General features: G+C 37.7%; 1 protein-coding gene across 1 annotated transcript in view; it reads left to right on the top strand.

Annotated features, from left to right (window-relative positions):
- PRMT3 (protein arginine methyltransferase 3) overlaps positions 1–21,043 on the top strand; it is a 127,755-nt gene that overhangs the window by 95,177 nt on the left and 11,535 nt on the right. Inside the window, exons 14-15 of the mRNA XM_003411968.4 lie at positions 3,499–3,549; positions 3,745–3,832. Of these exons, the coding sequence (XP_003412016.2) occupies positions 3,499–3,549; positions 3,745–3,832 (139 nt within the window). The remainder of the gene's footprint in view (positions 1–3,498; positions 3,550–3,744; positions 3,833–21,043) is intronic.

Here is a 21,043-nt window from a genome sequence, read left to right as displayed (position 1 = left end):
ATTGAAAATTTCTGTTGATCTATCTTCAGATTCACTGATTTTTTTTCCACTCTGTTGTCTGCATTCTGCTATCCAGCCCAGAGAGGTTTTTGTTTTAGTTATTGCATTTTTTGGTTCTAAAATTTCCATTTTTTTTTTCCAGTTTCTATTTCTCCACTAAAATTCTATCTTTTGATTCATTTTAGTGTGTTTTCTTTTACCTCATGGAGCATAGTTATAATTCCTGCTTCATAGTCTTTATCTGATAGTACCATCATCTGGGTCATCTCAAAGTTGGCATCTGTTGATTATCTTTTCTCTTGAGAGTTGGTCACATTTTCCTGTTCTTAATACGTTGAGTAATTTTGGATTGTATCCTGGACATTGTGCATGTTATGTTTTTTTTTTTTTTTTTATGTCAGGGTTTTGTTATATCTTCTGAAGAATGTTGATATTTGGTTTTAGCAGACACTCAACTCATTAGGGTCATACCGTAAGTTCTGTCTCAGCGTTGGGCAGACAGTGGTTCACATCTCATTTGCATTCTCCAAGCTGTCACTGTGCTGTTCAGGATCTCTCCTGCAGATACATAGTTTATGCGTTAGTCTGAAACTTCTACCAGTTTTTCAAATGTCATCTCAGTTCTCTAAACCCTTACTTGCTGGTTTGGGTCTTTCTCACACATATTTTATTCGGAGGTTAATCCTGAGATTTGTGCCAGTAATTCAGATTTCAGTTCAGTTTCTAAGCCCTTGTTTTATTGATTTCAGTCTTAGTTGAATATGTATAGTTCAGGGATTAGACTGAGGCTTGTACAGTTTCATACACAGAATTACAGAATCCTCTTCTCTAGCTTTCTCCCCTCCATATTTGCTCCCATACTTCATTTTTTCAGAGTTGAAAATTATTAGTTTTATCCATGTTCAGTTAGAGAACAATTTAATAAGTTTTACCAACTACATAATAAAGGCTAATGAGCCCTGATGGTGCAATAGTTAAGTGCAGCTGCTGACTGAAAAATTTACAGTTCGAACCTTCCCTGTAGTTCTGCAGGAGAAAGACATGACAATTTCTTCCCAAAGATTACAGCCTTGAAAAACCCTATGGGGCAGTTTTACTCTGTCACATGGGGTCACTATGAGTCAAAATTGACTTGATGGCACCTAACAACAACACATCATGATAAAGCCAGCTATTAATTAGCTAGACTGAAATATTGAATTTGACTCAAATTTATTGAGAACCTTACTATGTAACAGACATCATGCTGGATAAGGCGAATAGAAATATGAGATACGCATAGATCCTGCTCTTAAATAGATTGGTGGTGTCTGATAGGGCAAACTAACTATAATATAGTGTGGTAAGTACTATGTTAGAATCATGTGTAGTAAACACTCAGCAAATATTTATTGTCTACTATTTTTGTTTTATGTGCTGGACACTGCTCTGGGCACTAAAGATACAGTGGTGAACAAGGCAGGCATAAAGGACGAAATTTAAGAACTCAGTTGAGTTAGTCTGTGGAAGAATATGTTACATATTAGGAAATCAGCTGAAGAAAGTTATGTTTTAAAAATATTCTGTTTAGCTACATGGTTTTCTACAATAATCTATGGCTGAGTTGTGTAGCTACATTGCTTTATAATTTCTGCGTGACAGAATCATAATACTGATTCAGTTCTTTCTTGGTATCTAAACTGTAATGAACTTTAAGGTTAAACATTGAATTGGGTTTGGATCCAATCTGTATTTACCCTACAAGATCAATAAAACTTCACATTCTGAACATAAGCAGCACAGTACACAAATTAGTTTTATAGTGATTTTTCAATGATCATCGTCCTCTTTTTTAACACTTTACAAGCTTTATTTAATGCCAGTTTTAAAAGTAGTTTAAGTCAAGCTAGTCCCATTAGTGAAAAAAAAAAGAATGGTATCATTTAAATTTTAAAAATATAAAAATTATCTATTTCTTCTGAGTATATAATTTCTTTTGAAGGCTTTTTTTTTTTTGCACAATAACCCTTAGAGTTAATTTGGAGTTTCTCCTTTAGGTATTTGCTTAAACGTAAGTTTTATTTGAGTACTATTACTGACTTTCATCTTCAGAAAAAAATAGGCAGTATTTAAAAATTATTTCCATTGTCCTCGTCACAAAAATATTCATAGTACTTTGCTTTAAAATTGGATGCACGATCCCACTTTGAAATGTGGCGTCTTTCCACTTTGAAGTGTGGCGTCTAGGGTCTTAAACGCTAGCAAGCGGCCATCTAAGATGCATCAATGAGTCTCAACCCACCTGGGTCAAAGGAGAATGAAAAACACCAAGGTTACAAGGTAATTATGAGCCTAAGAGACAGAAGGGGCTACATGAACTAGAGACTACATCATCCTGAGACCAGAAGAACTAGATGGTGCCAGGCCACAACCGATGACTGCCCTGACAGGGAGCACAACAGAGAACCCCTGAGGGAGCAGGAGAACAGTGGGATGCAGACCCCAAGTTCTCACAAAAAGACCAGACTTAATGGTCTGACTAAGACTAGAAGAATCCCAGTGGTCATGGTCCCCAAACCTTCTGTTGGCCCAGGACAAGAACCATTCCCAAAGCCAACTCATTAGACATGCATTGGACTGGACAATGGGTTGGAGGGAGATGCTGATGAGGAGTGAGCTACTTGCATCAGGTGGACACTTGAAACTATGTTGGCATCTCCTGTCTGGAGGGGAGATGGGAGGGTAGAGGGGATTAGAAACTGGCAAAACGGTCACGAAAGGAGAGACTGGAAGGAGGGAGCAGGCTGACTCATTAGGTGGAGAGTAAGTGGGAGTGTAGTAAGGTGTATATAAGTTTATATGTGAGAGACTGACTTGATTTGTAAACTTTCGCTTACAGCACAATAAAAATTATTTTTAAAAAATGGGATGCATGAGATCAGAAGGAATCGAATGAGTTAGCTTTGTGTAAAGAGTGTGTTTCAGTTATTTATTGCTGTATAACAAACCACTCCAAAACTTAGTGGCTTGAAGCCACAATCATTGATACTTATTTGTTCATGGTTCTGTGATCTGGACTGGACTTACACGAATAGTTCTTCTCCTGGTCTCTCCTGGAGCCTCTCATGTAGCTACAATTGTCTGGAGGCCTAACCAGAGCTGGAGGGTCCAAGATGGCTTTATCCGTGTGTGGGTGCCACAGCTGGGGAACCTGCATTGGCTACGGGCCAGCTGGGCCTCCTCTCAGTGTGGTCTCTTACCATTCAGTTGTCTCGCATGCACTTTTTCTCCCATAAAATCAAATATTGATTAGCTGATTACCCATGTTACCCATTTTGTTGCTTCATTTTTACTTACAGCATCTTTTCTAGAAAAAAAAGTGACCTGCCGTAAATTGCAGAGGCTTCTAGTCGTTGAAATGATTTCTCATTTGCTGGGTCTTAAAAGACTGTATAATCACTTATTACTGCATGTGATTAGCTTAATGATTATTTTCTTTCTTTTTTTTTTTTTAAACAGGCAGTTGCTGGTTACTTTGATATATACTTTGAGAAGAATTGCCACAACAGGGTAAGTATCATGAGTTATCTTACAAGACTTAATTATGCAAAGTACATTGTATTTTGTTTTTGTGCCCCAAGGTGTTTGATCATAAGCATTTTGATTTTGTAAGCAAATGCAGCTTGCATTTGTTACAGTTGATTAATGTAACATGATATTAAAAGTCCTGTACTTCATCAGATACTTTTGACTTTACCGATGCAGGTCATGTTTTCTACGGGTCCCCAGAGTACCAGAACACACTGGAAACAAACAATATTTCTATTGGAAAAGCCATTTTCAGTGAAAGCAGGTGAGAAAGAAAAGCATCTTACTCATTCTGAAGTAACCAGTATTCATTCATTCTTCAGCCACTTTTTAAGTGCCCACTGTGTTTGAGGCAATATAACAAATGCTAAGTTGTTTATAGGGTTTACCATCTATATAAATTTTAGATGCATATAATTTCATTAAAGAAGTCATTTAAAGAAAATTTTATTTAAATCTTTTTTGTTTTTATTGTGATTTAGGGGAAAGTTTACAGAGCAAATTAGTTTCTCATTAAACAGTTAATACACAAATTGTTTTGTGACATTGGTTGCCTACCCCTGTGATGTGTCAACACTCCCCCCTTCTCTGTGATTTCGGGCTGGTATGCCCATTAGTCTCATATACATGATTGAACTATGAAGTCCATCTCTCATGTGTGTTATTGGTGGCCCTATAGACCTGTCTAATCTTTGGCTAAAGGGTGAACCTCAGGAGCAGCTTCAGTACTGAGTTGAAAGGGTATCCAGGGGCCGTACTCTTAGGGTTTCCCCAGTTTCTGTCAGACCAGCAAGCCTGGTCTTTTTGTGTGTGTATGAATTTGAATTTCGTTATAGACCCTCTATTGTGATCCCTGCCAGAGCAATCAGTGGTGGTAATTGGGTGCCATCCAGTTGTTCTGGGCTCAGTCTGGTGGAGGTTGTGGTATTTGTGGTCGATTATTCTTTTGGACTAATCTTTCCCTTGCGCCTTTGGTTTTCTTCATTCTCCCTTGCTCCTAGCTGGGATGTAAATCTTATTTCTGCCAATTAAAATGTATAGTATATTATGTAGCTTTTATTTTAAGTACCACGAAATAATTCATAAAACTTCTTTAGGCAGTAACTTAATATTTAGTAAGTTGCAAATATAACTAAAAGAAAATATTTCCGTTTCCCAAGTGAGTAAAGAGAAATGTCACCAAAAGAGGTAAAGTATAAATTAAAGGCAATGTTATTCAATAGTTTCTGTGTTCAAAATATAGTTGTTTTGAAAATTATGTTACATTTTCTGCCCTCAGGAGTCTTTCAGAAGATTTATATGTAATAAAATTTTTTAAACATTCTATAATCAAATTCTGACTTTTGAAGCTAAGTGTTTAGGTACTTAAGAATTCAGATCGGTACACATATAAGTGAACAGCCAGTAAGGTTTAAAACCAAGGAATGTAGAATTTGACCAGTTCTTGAACCCTGTGTAGATTTGAGTAGGAGAAGAGGAAATGGTGGAAAGCATTGTAGACAGAGAGACTAATGGGACACTCTTAGGAATTAGTGCGAAGTGTTTGTAAGAAGACCAGCCTGACTAGTGGAGGGAGCTGTGCATTGGGGAGTAATGAGATAAATTTGAATGGACAGACTGGAAGGAGGTCAGATGATGGAAGATTTTATTAGCTAGGAAAAGAATTTGTGGTGTAATTGGGAGGCATTGAGGATTTTTAAGTAAGGAGAAACATTAGTTTTTTGTTTTTTTTTTTTCTGTTTAAAAAAGATTTACCATCCCTTGCTGAGTGAAATTTTGTAGTGACTCTAGGAATAAGTCGGTGGCAAAAGGAACGGAGAGGATGATATAAAATATTAGAAATGGTCAGGGTATGAGAAGAGGATGGGGCTGAGGGTCATCAACTCTTGGATAGATACAGAGAATAGTGGAGAAGGGTAGTCCCAGCTCCAAAGTTGGAGCTTACTGTAGATGATGGAGAACGATAATGTCGTTAAAAGAGGAGGATAGTACTTTTTATTTTATTTTTATTGTGGCAAAATATATATAACAAAACATTTCAACGATTTTTATGGGTACAGTTCAGTGACATTAACATTCACCGTGTTGTGCAGCAGTCACAACCATCTGTTTGCATTTTTTTCATCACCCTTAACAAAAACTCTTTACTGCTTAAGCAGCACTCCCACCTGCGCCAGGTAACCGCTGATGAACTTTGATTTCTGTGTATTTGCCTGTTCTGGATATTTCATAGAAGTGGAATCATACAATATTTTTCTCTTTGAGGGATGTTCATTTTTAGGAGTGCTGGTCAGCATTGTGACATACAGCAATGTCTTCCCAGAAAATGAGGATAAAACACTAGGTTCGCTTGATTCCGTCACATGTTTATTGTGCAGTGTTGTTGTGAGCCATTGAGTCGATTCTGACTCATACCAACCCGTGTGACAGAGTAGAACTGCACCGTAGGATATCCTGGGCTGTAATCTTTATTTGAGCAGATCACCAGGTCTTTCTTCAGTGGAGCAACGGGGTGTGTTCAAACTGCCAACCTTCCAATTAGCAGCGGAACACTTAACAGTTGTGCTACCAGGGTTCCTTATAGAGCAGTAGACTCTCCTATAAGGTTTGTGTATCAATGATGCCCTTCAGGCTATAACCATGAATAGAATAATCCAAAAAAAAAATAAAATGAAGGAAATAATAAATTAATCAAAGAAACTAATAGAGAATTTCAAAAAGAAATCGAAAAGTGGTTCTCTGACTAATAAAGTAAACAAATCCCTGTTGAGATTGGTTAAGGCAAAACAACAGAAAGCACAAATAAACAATGTTAGGAATGAAAAAGAGAATGTAACTACAGAACCATTAGATTTTTTTTTTTAATTATAAGACAATACAATGAATAGCTTTATCCAATTAAATTGAAAACTTTAGTGAACAAATCAGAAGAAATAAAAACTAAAACTGTTAAACTTCTAAAAGATAACATAACAGATAATCTTTGAGACTTTGGAATAGGCTGAATTTATGAAAATGATATATTGTTTATACATTTGACATGTGCATATTTTACTGTATGTAAATTATGCCTCAATAAAGTTAATTAAAAAAAAAAACCCTCACTGGGTAGTCAATATCTGGATAAAATCCAGACTCCTTGCCATGGCCCTTTACAGTGTGACCATCATTTCTCATCATCCCCTATCCCATGTAAGCCCATCATATGCTCCTCTTACATATGCTGTTCTTTTTTCTAAGAGTTTATTTTTTGCTCGTGGAGAATATACACAGCAAAGCATAAACCAATTCAACAGTTCCTACAGGTACAGCTCAGTGACATCATGTACATTGTGCGGCCGTTCTCACCTTTTCTGAGTTGTCCTCTGTCATTAACATAAACTCACTCCCCCTACAAGGTTCCTATCTAATCTTTCGAGTTGCTGTTGTCAGTTTGATGCCATATAGATAGATCTTAAAAGAGTATAATACTCAAGCCAGACCCTTCACTAGTTAAGCTAAACTGTTGTTTGGTTTTAAGAGGAATTCAGGGATACTTTTTTTTTCTGGTTTCAGGTTTAAAGATGATCTCAGAGTAGTAGTTTCAGGGGTTTCATCTAGCCTCTATGGCTTCGTAAAATCCAGATTCCATGAGAATTTCAAATTCTGCTCTGCATTTTCACCCTTTTGATCAGGGTTCTTCTATAGAATCTTTGATCAAAATGCTCAGTAATGGTTGCCAACCACCATACAGTTCTTTTGGTCTCATAGCAAAGGAAGCAATTACCCACACATCCCATTTCCTGCTCCTATTCCTGACCCTCCTTCTTCCTCTTTTGCTTCAGGTGAATAGAGACCAATTGTGCCTTGGAGAGTCACTTGCAGGCTTTTAAGACCTCAGTTTCTATGCAATGAACTAGGAGGTAGAACAGAAACGCTAAACATGTTATTAGGCCAATTAACTGGTATATTCCATGAAACCATGACCCTAGACCTCCAAACCAAGTAACTAAGTCCCATGAGGTGTCTGGTTATACATAAGCAGTCTCAGCAGCTACTTTTTGTTTATTTACTTATGGTCATTTTTGTAAATCTCTCTGTCATACAGCTTTTGCCAATTCAACTTTTTACAGGTGTACAACTTATCGACAGTGATTACATTAATCAGCCATGCAACCCTACTACCCTTACAGACTGTCTATTTTCTAGCTAACTTTGCTACATTTTCCTCATCCTTATCTTTGTCCAAGATATTCTTCTACCTAGAATGCTGCTTTGACCTCTTTCACTTGATAAATTCCACATTACCCTTTATGACCCAGCTCACTTCTGTAAATCTTTCCTTATTGTCCTCAGAGACTTAATTGCTCCCTTCTTTGTTCTCCCTGATCAATTCATGCATACATCTGTGTTATAACATCCCAGTGTGCTGTGATAGAGTTGTAGTGGAAGATGAGTTCTTTGCCTCTCTCAATCCTTTTTGATCTGATATGCTATTTCACATATAAATATTCTGCTGAATAAATGCAGTAATATGCATTAAGTCCTTGAAGTCTAATTTCCTCTCATCACCTTGAGTAATACCACACAAAGGACATTTAGCTAATTGCTGTACTTGGTTGGCAGTCCCTGTTGGTGCAAAAGATTAATGCACTTGGCTGTTAACTGAATGGTTGGAGGTTTGAGTCCGCCTAGAGGCGTCTACAGAAGATAGGCCTGACAATCTACTTGTGAAAAATCAGCGGTTGAAAACCATGTGGATTCAGTTCTACTGTGATCCACATGGTATTACCATAAGTTGGAATCAACTCAACAGTAACTGGTTTATTGTTGGGTTTAGTTAAACTGAAAGTAGTTTTTGACTCTACATGTTATAACATTTTTTAGATAAAATTAGATAAAGCCAAGAGTCTAATCAGAAAATATACTGCCTATTTTTTTTTTTTACATATTAAAAAAATTTTTTTTCTTTTTTTATATGTAAAATGTATCTTAGTGTCCAGAAGGTAATATGACAGGATTATTTTAAATATATAAAATATTATAAGCATAGGGGTGGGGCCAAGATGGCTGACTAGGTAGGCGCTACCTCGGATCCCTCTTGCAACAAAGACTTGGAAAAACAAGTGAATCAATCACATACATGATAATCTTTGAACCCTGACCAACAAACACAGATTTAAAGAGTTGACCTGAGTGACAGAGACTGAGAACGAACAACCACGGGGAGGTAGCGACTGTTTTCGGAGCCTGGAGCCAGCGTCCCAGTCAGGAAACCTTGGCACCGGGCTTTGGACTGGGTGCAGGGGAACTGAGCACAGCACCCTGAGACGGCGCAAAAACGGGGCGCAGCCCTAGCCCCCTGAACTGACCTCGGGGGAAGCCCAGCCAGTGCATGCAGGCAGCACAGTGACGCAGCTGACAGGAGGAGTAGTCACCGGGAGGCAGCAACTGGTTTTGGAGCCGGGAGTGCAGCGTCCCAGCCAGGGAAACTTGGCGCTGGGCTTTGGAGTGGGAGCGGAGGAACTGACCGTGGCTTCTGAGACAGCGCAAGCACGGGACGTGGGCCTGACTATCGGGGACAATCTCTACCCAGCCAGCGCACACAGTCGACATGCCCCTCGGGAATCTCAGGTAAAATAGTCATCCCAAGCAAGATAAGTAACTTTGTCTATATTCTGGGGTGCTACTCTCTCCTATTTATCTGAACCCTCCCCTCCCCTTCCCAGGCAGCTTCATTAACATTGGAATTTGCTGAGCCAGAGGGAGAACTGCTCTGCGGTTTTTCTTTTCCTGTTTTTTTTGTCTTTTCCTAACCCATTCTCCTGGCCTGTGGGAAGCAACTACAAAAAACCCAGGGACCAAAAATCCTTCCCTAATTGGACTAAAAACACAGAACCAGCTCCAGCCAAGCATATGTGATCCACAGTCTTGGGCTTTCATCCCTACAGGGAACAAGGTGGCTATTATAATGCAAAGGCATTTCTGATAGGGATCTGACTGCAATTGTTTTAGTGGATTTACTGGAAAGACAAGTTTCCCAGGTCTGACATCTCTGCATATTCAACAGAGCCCTCGCTAACCCACAACAGGGAACTGAGGGCTGAAGCTCCCCCCAGACCACCTAGCCTCCTGCCTTAGGGGTCTAAGGAGGGTGACACCTACCAATCTGTAGAGGTACTTGCATTGGGGGCCTAAGGCACAGCTGCAGAGCCCACCCACCAAGGTGCTTTAGGAATAGAGACACACCTACCTCACTGACACTTGAGGGAAGCCTGTCAGCATCCTGCCCCCCCTCCCGGAGTGTGAACCCCAGCTGCTTCTAGAATCTGGTGCACACAACTATCACCACTACTTCTCTAGGTGGATAGGTGACAGTCTGCACCACACACTTGATGACCCAAAATCAGATTCTACTCAAGAATAGTGAATGGACTCTTACGCTTATATATCTGGTAACAGCCCAAACCAACTGGTAATAGGACATAAGTGATTCAAGGGCTACAACAATCAAGACAGCACAATCTAGTAGCCCATCTACGAATATTGAAAGAAAACAAAACAAGGTAAGACTCAGTGAGCAAATATAGAATAAATCACTACAATATCTTAGTGATGGCTCGGAGACAGCAGTCGATATCAAACCACATAAAGAAGCAGACCATGACTGCTTCTACAACTCCCCAAACTAAAGAATCAAAATCCTTCCCAAATGAAGATACAATCCTGGAATTATCAGATACAGAATATAAAAAACTAATTTACAGAATGCTTAAAGAAATCAGGGATGACCTCAGAAATGAAATAAGGCGATCTACACAAAAAGCCAAGGAACACACGGATAAAGAAGTTGAACTCAAAAAGATTATTCAAGAACATAGTGGAAAAATTAATCAGTTGCAAGAATCCATAGAGAGACAGCATGTAGAAATCCAAAAGATTAACAATAAAATTACAGAATTAGACAACACAATAGGAAGTCAGAGGAGCAGACTCAAGCAATTAGAATGCAGAGTGGGAAATCTGGAGGACCAGGGAATTAACACCAATATAGCTGAAAAAAAATTAGATAAAAGAATTAAAAAAAATGAAGAAACCCTAGGAATCATGTGGGACTCTATCAAAAAGAATAACTTGCGTGTGATTGGAGTCCCAGAACAGGGAGGGATAACAGAAAACACAGAGAGAATAGTTGAAGATCTGTTGGCAGAAAACTTCCCAGACATCATGAAAGACGAAAGGATATCTATCCAAGATACTCATCGAACCCCATTTAAGATTGATCCAAAAAGAAAATCACCAAGGCATATTATCATCAAACTTGCCAAAACCAAAGATAAAGAGAAAATTTTAAAAGCAGCCAGGGATAAAAGAAAGGTCTCCTACAATGGAGAATCAATAAGTTCAGACTACTCAGCAGAAAGCATGCAGGCAAGAAGGCAATGGGATGACATATACAGAGCCCTGAAGGAGAAGAACTGCCAGCCAAGGATCATATATCCAGCAAAACTCTCTCTGAAATATGAAGGTGAAATTAAGACATTTACAGATAAACACAAGCGTAGAGAATTTGCAAAAACCAAACCAAAGCTACAAGAAATACTAAAGGAAATTGTTTGGTCAGAAAACCAATAATATCAGATACCAGCACAACACAAGGTCACAGAACAGAGCATCCTGATATCAACTCAAATAGGGAAATCACAAAAACAAATTAAGATTAAAAAAAAAAAAACGCTCAAAACAGGGAATCATTGAAGTCAGTATGTAAAAGATCACAATAATCAAAAAGAGGGACTAAATACAGGTGGCATAGAACTGCCATATGGAGAGGGATACAAGGCGATATAGGACAATACAAGTTAGGTTTTTACTTAGAAAAATAGGGGTAAATATTAAGGTAACCACAAAGAGGTATAACAACTCCATAACTCAAAATAAAAGCCAATTAAAACGTAACGACTCAGCAAACATAAAGTCAAATACTATGAAAATGAGGAATACACAATTTATAAAGAAAAACATATCAGCACAAAAAAGTAAGTGGAAAAATGAAATTGTCAACAATACACATAAAAAGGCATCAAAATGACTAAACACATAAAAATTTTTTTTTTTTTAATCTATAATTACGCTGAATGTAAATGGACTAAACGCACCAATAAAGAGACAGAGAGTCTCAGACTGGATAAAGAAACACGATCCGTCTATATGCTGCCTACAAGAGACACACCTTAGACTTAGAGACACAAACAAACTAAAACTCAAAGGATGGAAAAAAATATATCAAGCACTGTTTACAATAGCAAAAAGCTGGAAGCAACCAAGGTGTCCATCAACGGATGAATGGGTAAATAAATTGTGGTATATTCACATAATGGAATACTATGCATCGATAAAGAACAGTGAAGAATCTGTGAAACATTTCATGACATGGAGGAACCTGGAAGGCATTATGCTGGGCGAAATTAGTCAGAGGCAAAAGGACAAGTATTGTATAAGACCACTATTACAAAAAAAAATTTTTTTTTCTAAGATCTTGAAAAATAGTATAAACTGAGAAGAACACATACTTTTGTGGTTACAAGAGAGGGAGGGTGGGAGAGGGTTATTTACTAATTAGTTAATAGATAAGAACTACTTTAGGTGAAGGGAAGGACAATACTCAATACACGGAAGGTCAGCTCAACTGGACTGGACCAAAAGCAAAGAAGTTTCCGGGATAAACTGAATGCTTCAAAGGTCAGTGGAGCAAGGGCGGGGGTTTGGGGACTATGGCTTAAGGGGACTTCTAAGTCAACTGGCAAAATAATTCTATTATGAAAACATTCTGCATCCCACTTTGAAATGTGGCGTCTGGGGTCTTAAATGCTAACAAGCGGCCATCTAAGATGCATCAATTGGTCTCAACCCACCTGGATCAAAGGAGAATGAAGAACACCAAGGTCACACGATAACTATGAGCCCAAGAGACAGAAAGGGCCACATGAACCAGAGACTTACGTCATCCTGAGACCAGAAGAACTAGTTGGTGCCCGGCCACAACCGATGACTGGCCTGACAGGGAGCACAACAGAGAACCCCTGAGGGACCAGGAAATCAGTGGGATGCAGGCCCCAAATTCTCATAAAAAGACCAGACTTAATGGTCTGACTGAGACTAGAAGAATCCCGGTGGTCATGGTCTCCAAACCTTCTGTTGGCCCAGGACAGGAACATTCCCAAAGACAACTCATCAGACATGGAAGGGACTGGACAATGGGTAGGAGAGAGATGCTGATGAAGAGTGAGCTACTTGTATCAGGTGGACACTTGAGACTGTGTTGGCATCTCCTGTCTGGAGGGGAGATAGGAGGGTAGAGAGGGTTAGAAACTGGCAAAATTGTCACGAAAGGAGAGACTGGAAGGGCTGACTCATTAGGGGGAGAGTAAGTGGGAGTATGGAGTAAGGTGTATATAAGCTTATATGTGACAGACTGACTTGATTTGTAAACGTTCACTTAATGCTCAATAAAAATTATTATAAAATAAAATAAAAGAATAGGCTCACCAAAAAATATATATATATAAGCATAGCTATACAGTTATTCTGTCTAGATTGTGTGTGTGTGTGTCTGTGCTTGCGTGTGCATGTGTGTGTGTGTGTGTGTGTGTGAATATCTGCAGTAATAGTAAACCTTAGGGGATAGACTTGATTTTTTGAAATCAGCAAGAGACAATGAGAATAGAGAAATTCCTATACTTAAAAATATACATTTGGTTGAAAGCAAAATGGAACTATAAAATAATGAGCCTTGTTTTGTTCTATTTTGTTTTTTGATTTACAGCCTGTTTCTAAAAATAATTCTAAAAAAAGTGCTCTAAACGTTTGAGCACTTCCAGGATTGTGGAAATAAAGGGCCGGCATCCCAGAATGAACACTCTCAAACGAGTTAGAGAACACTTATAGTTTAAATTCAGGGTGTTTTTTTGTTTGTTTTTAGTAATGACATGTTTTGTACCAGCTTGCATGGCAGTTTTTACTTTAAACATTCAAAATTTTTTCATGTGATTTGGCTTTGAAAATATGGCCAAGGTCAGGCTATTTATTTCTCTTTCTCTGCATAGATTTAAGCTTTTATATGCTGGAGAATTTGTTTCTTTTTTTAACTCTGAGCTTTAATAGTGATATTCATTACTTAGGCTTTGTTTTGCTTTGTTTTTCTTTCTGGGGGATGAAATGCATTACTCCATAAGAAATTAATTTTAAAAAACACTATAACAGGATTGAAATGCAATCAATTTTTTCTCGATTAAACTGCAGCACTGCCTTGTGGTATACTGATAGGTATCTGCCTACGATAAAAACAAGGTGGTTTAGTTTAGCTCTATAGAGAGTGCCCCTTGCAGCTTTCACCACAGTACATATGTGTAAAACCATCAGTCATTTTATCTGTTTGACACTGATTAATTACTCTGATCTATTCTGGCATTGCAGCCGCTGCCTTGGCACTTTATTCAGGCTTGAACAATTGAAGGGAGTTCAGCAGTGTGAATTATGTATTTATTACTGTGACCCCTCATGCTATTTAATTAGCTTAAATGAGTGTGGGTACACTCTCTTCTTTGAAATTAATATTATTATGGAAATATTTTATTTGTATTAAATTTTAAGACATGAAAATAATATCAGCATATGTATGGCAATTAAAAATATGACTTTTAACTATTAAGGTGTTTTGTCTGTTTATTTTACATTAGTGTTCAAAGTTTTTTCTTTTGTGAAAATTTAACAGAGGTGTTCATTACTAGTTCATTTTGATTTGGATTATATTTCTAAATTGAGGAATACACGGAATTGTTTTAAGTGTATCCTTTTTTTTTTTTTTGAACCAAAAATGAAGAATTTGAAAACCCCGCTTTAATAAACGCCATAAAACATTTCAATTTTGACCCTTATACTAAGGATCAAATAGAGTATTTACAAACAAATCCATTTACATTTTTTAACACTTCCAAGGCGATGTAAATTGAAGAGCAGCAACCATTTGGGCAAACGAATGAAAAGAAAATGTTTGCAACAATACCTCATATTCGACCAGAAAATCGCTAAGGAAAATGCACAAAAGAGATTTGGAGGGTGGAGATAAAGTGGCTGAAACATCCTAAGTAATACCCATTAGCACTGATAACTACTAAAATGCAAATCAAAACAATTGGATTCTGTTTTTTGCTTATCGAAATAACGAAGGTATTTTTTGTTTTCTTCTATTACATTATCTTTTTTGGTTTGGTTTGGTTTTGAATAACACCCAAGGTTGAAGATGGCAGGAATGTAAAACCGGAATATGTTTCTCATTACATATGAAGATACATAAAAAATGTTGTATGCCTTTTACCAAGGAATTCTACTTCTGATCATCTATTTTAAAGAATTCATTTAAAATTCAGACTTCTTTCTGTTATCTTTGCTATTCGAAAAAGTGGAAAGTAACATTTTAATTTGCTCTTTTTTCTTTACAATATCTTGTTTTATATGATTTAATTTTTCATTTTTCTATAGGGTCGCTATGAGTCGGAATCGACTCGACGGCAGCGGGTTTGGTTTTTTCAGTAGAGTGAAATCTGTCAATCTTGATTCATGTGGTTTTATTTAATCTTTAATCTATCTGGAAAAAAATTTTTCTAACACTTTAGGATGTAACCGTTTTTTCCCAAGTGGATAGCCAGTTACCCATACACAATTTTATTGAATCCTTTCCTCAGTGATTTAAAATACTCATTTGTTATTGCTGTTAGGTGCCATTGAGTAGATTCTAACTCATAGCAGCCCCATGCAACAGAGTAGAGCTGCCCCACAGGGTTTTTTAGGCTGTAATCATTCCAGGAACAGATTGCCAGGCCTTTCTTCTGCACAGAGGCTGGGTGGATTCAAACTGCCAGCCTTTCAGTTAACTGCCAAGTGCTTAACCCTTATGCCATCAGGGTGCCTGAAAATACCCACATACTATGTACTAAATCTCCATAACAGATCTTCTTCTGGTTTCTCTGCTACATTCAGTTTATCTCTGTGTTTATTTCTAAGGTACCAAAATTTTTTAAACGACTTTATTATGATATAATTTACATATAATAAAATCTGCACATTTTAATTGTATGGTTCACTGAGTTTTGAAAAATGTATACACTACCCTAATCAAGATATAGAACATTACCAAAAAAAGAAAGATACAGAACATTTTCACCACTCCAAAGTTTCCTTCTTAGGCCCTCACTCCAGTCCCCAGGCCAAGGCCTTCTGTCACTATATGTCAGTATTAACTCTTTCAGAATCTTCTAGGCCGTTATGAATAAAGTTGCTATGAACATTCATCCAAAAGTCTTTGTATGGACGTATGTTTATATTTCTCTTGGAGTTTTTTTGTTTTGTTTTTTCTCTAGGAGTAGAATTAACTAAGTCTCATGCTAAATGTTTATTTCACTTTATGAGAAACTGCCAGACTGTTTTTCAAATGATTATACAATTTTATATTTCACCAGCATTGTTAGTTCAGTTGTTACACATCCTTGCCAACACTTACTAAATCAGTCACTTTAATGTAAACCGTTTTAGTGGGGTGTGAGGTTTCTGTTTAAATATTTTCCTCATTTATTAATTGGGTTGTATGTTATCGTTTTCGTTATTGTTGAGTTGCAATAACTATGCGCACATACACACACAAGTTCTTTATCAAATATATGTGCTGCCAATATTTTTATTCCAATTCTTGGCTTTTCATTTTCTTAATGTCTTTTGAAGAGTAGAAATTTTTTATGAATTTTGATAAGTCCACTGTATCAATTTTTCCTTTATAGTTTGTGCTTTTTTGTTCCAATTAAGAAATCTTTGTCTACCCTAACATCACAAAGATTTTCTTAAATGTTTCTTCTAAAAAAAGTTTTATAGTTTTAGCTTCTACATTTACATTTATGATCACATTAAAGAGTAATGGTTCATCTTTTTCCAAATGGATATTCAGTTATTCCATCATCATTTCCTGAAAAGACTATCCTTTACTATTTTATCGCCTTGGCTCCTTTGTCAAAAATGAATTGACTGTATGTGTATAGGTCTATTTCTGAGCTCTTTGTTTTGTTCCATTGATCTGAATGTTTTTGCCATTCTAAGTCCTTTATATTTCCATATGAACTTTAGAATCATCTTGTTAACTTTTACAAAATATCCTGTTAAGATTTTGATTGGGTTTGTGTTGAATCTCTAGTTTGGAAAGAATTGATGTCTTAACAATATTGAGTCTTTCCATCTACAAGTAAAATATATCTCCCTATTTATCTTTAATGCCTCTCAGCAGTGTTTTGTAGTTTTGTGTGGATGAGTCTCTTGCATGTATGTTATATTTATCTGTGAGTAATTAATGCTTTTTTAATGCTATGGTAAATGCTATTGTGATTTTTATTTCAGTTTCTAATTTCTTCATTGGTAGTATACATACTCCTCACTTGGAGCCCTGGTGGCATAGTGGTTAAGAGCTCGGCTGCTAACCAAAACGTCAGCAGTTCAAATCCACCAGCTGCTTTTTTGAAACCCTGTGGGGCTGTTGTGCTCTGACCTATAGGATTTCTATGAGTCAAAACTGACTCAGGGCACCTAATAACAACAACAAATACCCTTCACTTATCAGCTATCTCCATTATCCAGCATTCCACATTTAGGACAGTAGTAAAAAAATCAACTGACTTTTGTGCATTAATAAGGCGGCAGGCATGGCAGCAACAACTGTGGAGCATCGCCTCTGCTCCCTCCTACTGGCAAGGACAACGTATCCAGCTGCCACCTGGGGCCAGCCTCCTCCTTGGCCCTGGCCTCCAGGCAAACACGCAGGCAGCACCAAGCCTCTGGGTGCCTTCTGGGTTCCCAGCTCCTATGTGGCCTGAGGCTCTGCAGCTCAAAATGGCTGTAGGGTGGGAAAGGAGGAAAGAAAGAGGTATCACAGAGGGTGTTTGGAAGAAATGCATGCCAGTTTAATGACATCCCAAAGTGAGCTGAAATGGGTCTGAAGCCTCTTCCTCGGTGGGGCCGGTGGGGCCGGGTGTGTGGTCAGGCTCCCAGCACCCTTGCAGGAAGCTGGAAGCATCAGTGACTCACCAGGCTCAGAGGGTGGGGCACATTCTCAGATCCCTGAAGGCAGGGCTTGCAGGTGTGGAAGTGGAGCCCTAGAGGCAACTTCTTGAGGGAAGCCCCTAACCCAACAGAGGAGGAAGGTAAAGTGGTTAAGCTGTGGGACCTCCAGTCACACAGCCCAGCTTTATCTAGCTTTATCTCCTCCGGGCTTCCTTCTCTACAGAGAAATAATCTGTAACTGGATTATCACGGTGATGAACACATCCATAAATCTTAGCTGTTATTTTTGTGATAGTATTTTCTAAATTTTTTTTTAATTTGGATATCTGAAAATAGGAAAAAAAAACCTTAGTTTTTGCATAATGCCAGTTTTCACATAATGACCTGGTCTTTTGAATTTAACCATGTTGTTAAGTGAAGAGAGACAATTGATTTTCTATCGTGACCTTATATATCCTAGGACCTTGCCAAATCATCTTAGAGCTCTACTAGCTTTTTTGCAAATTACTTTAGGATTTTCTATGTATAAGATCACATGGTCTACAAATTAAGACTTCTTTTTCCAATATGTATCTCTTTTTTTTCCCCTTGCCTTAATGCCCTAGCTAGGATATCAAATAGAATAGCGACCAGGAGTGGTCAGAATGGACATCCTTGCCTTAATTCCAGCCTTAGGAAGAAAGCATTGTCTTTCCCCATCAAGAATGATGTTCTCTGTAGTTTTTCCAAGATTCCCTGTATTGGGTTGAGGAAGATTCCTTCTGTTCCTAGCTTGCTGAAAGTTATCATGAGTGCATTTTGTCTATAAAGTCTGTAGAACTATCTCACTGGTAATCTTTTTCATGTCAGGCTTTGGTGAACGTGGCATGTGAAGTAGTTTTGTTTCATTTCTTAATAATATAGAGGAATAGGTCAGATAGAAAAACTGAAGCCACCTGTGCACATTAGCATATCAGTATGTTTTGCTGAATCAGGTGCGCTTTGTGCCACATTCTTTCTTTCCATTACTGTAATTCCTTAATTTCTTATTAAAGTATATGAATCTTACCTTTTTGCAAGGATTACAGTATGGATGTTTTGGTAATGGGATCTTTATACTCTAAAAATAGCCATCAGGTGATTCTGTTGTGTTTTGCTTGTGCTACTTTACTACTTTCTTGAAAAGCATTCAGATTCATTATCCCAGAATGTGTGAGATTTGCAGTTTTTAAAAAAGAAGATACTGATTTGGTACTTGGATAGTTTTGCACAGATTCCTCAGTCACCATTTTGTATGGAGCCTCATTGTGTCTGTCCGGATTGTTAAACTACCCGATGCTCTTACGTGTGACCCTTACTCTTAAGCAAGGGATGATGACGAATTACAGCTTGCAGTCTTTCACTTTGTTATTTTTAATGGACTCTTGGCAAATAAAGGAAAAAAAAAAAACTAGGTTATAATCAGAAAAACACATAGAGAATTCCATCTTAGAATATCCTAATAATTCTGTATACAATTTGGAACATATAGAATATTTAGGAAATCAGTCTTACCTTTAAACATATTTGTAATATTTTTGTGTTCACTGTTTTACCTGTGTTTTTTTTTCTTTTAAGATTTCCTAGCTATAATTTTTAGTTCCTCAAAATGCCATGCCCTGAAGGCTATTCAGTATATGTTTTCTCTCCCTTAAATGCCGTTACATGTGCCCTCCTCAAGCCCTGGTTAACCTTGCCTTTTACTGCAGTCCAGCCATTCTCAATTTTTACTTCCAGCACACCTGAGACACATACCTATTGTGTAATTGTTAATGTAGCTATTTATCTTCACTCTTGACCAGGAACTCTGAGGGCATGGACCATATCTTGTTTTTTCTCTATTACCAGGGCCACATACCCAGGAGTTGAATAAAACCCCTCCTCTTGATTCTGCATGGCCACTGTAGTTTTGCTCACTCTTTCACAAGGTGATTGACACTTGTGATGTGTAGGTTAGTTCTTGCTTCATTCAGAAATTAATGATTCTGTGTTAGAAAATCAATCACTGTAATATACCACATTAATAGAATAGGGGGAAAGAACCACATGATCATTTCAATCAGTGCCCAAAAGGCATTTTACAAAATTTAACACCCTTTCATGATGAAAACATACAACAAAATATAAATAGAAGGGAAACCCCTCAATATAAGAAAAGACATTTATGCAAAACCCACAGCTAACATCATACTCAATGGAGAAAGACTGAGAACCTTCTCATTAAGATCAAGTGCAAGTCAAGGATGCCTGCTCCCACCAGGGCTATTCAACATCATTCTGGAAGTCCTACCCAGCACAGTTAGGCCAGAAAAATAATAAAAGGTATCCAAATAAAGAGAGAGTCCTCATACAGGATTGCGTCCTTTGCAGATGACATGATCCTATACATAGAAAACCCCAAAGATGCTACAAAAAAGCTGTTAGAACTAATAAATGAATTCAGCAGAGTGGCAGGGTACAGGTCAGCACTCAGAAATCAGTCAGGTTTCTATACATCAGCAATGAGCAGTCTGAAAAGGAAGTTAAGGAAACATTACCATTTACAATAGCATCTAAAAGAATAAAGTACCTAGGTATAAGTTTAACTAGGAAGGTGAAAGACTTGTACACAGAAAATTATAAAACATTAATAAAAGAAAGAAGACCTAAATGAACAGCCTTCCGCGTTCATGGATTGGAAGGCTTAATATAGGTAAGATGCCAGTATTGCCCAAAGCGATCTATAAATTCAATGTAGTACCCATCAAAATTCCAATAGCCTTCTTTGCAGAAATGGGAAAGGCAATCCTCAAATTTATATGAAACGGCTAAAGCAATCTTGAAGAAGAAGAAAACTCATACTTCTTGATTTCAAAACATACTATAAAGCTGCAGTAGTTAAAACAGCCTGGTACTGGTAAAATAATAGACGTGTGCTGTTGTATGTGGTTGAGTCAATTTGATTCTGACTCATAGTGACCCTATTTGACAGAATAAAACTGGCCCCATAGGGTTTCCTAGCCTGTAATCTTTATGAAAGCAGATTGCCAGGTCTTTTCTCCAGTGGAGCTACTGGTAGATTCAAACCGCCAACGTTTCAGTTAGCAGCTGAGTGCCTAACCATTGCACCACCAGGACACCTTATAATAGACATATAGATCGAGGGAATAGAATTGAAAGTCCAGAAATAAATCCACATATCTATGGTCAACTGATTTTCAACAAGCGTGCTAAGTCCTTTTAATGGGGAAGGCAGAGTCTTTTTAATAAAATGGTGCTGGCAAAAGTGGATTTCCACATGCAGAACGAATTGGATCAATGCCTCACACCATACACAAAAAGCAATTCCGAATGGATTAAGGACCTAAATGTAAAAACTAAAACCATAAATTTTTAGAAG

This window comes from Loxodonta africana, chromosome 7, assembly GCF_030014295.1.
Source record: "Loxodonta africana isolate mLoxAfr1 chromosome 7, mLoxAfr1.hap2, whole genome shotgun sequence".
NCBI classification, from domain to species: domain Eukaryota; kingdom Metazoa; phylum Chordata; class Mammalia; order Proboscidea; family Elephantidae; genus Loxodonta; species Loxodonta africana.
Note: the sequence above shows the minus strand (reverse complement) of the source record. Positions and strands in the feature narration are given on the sequence as shown.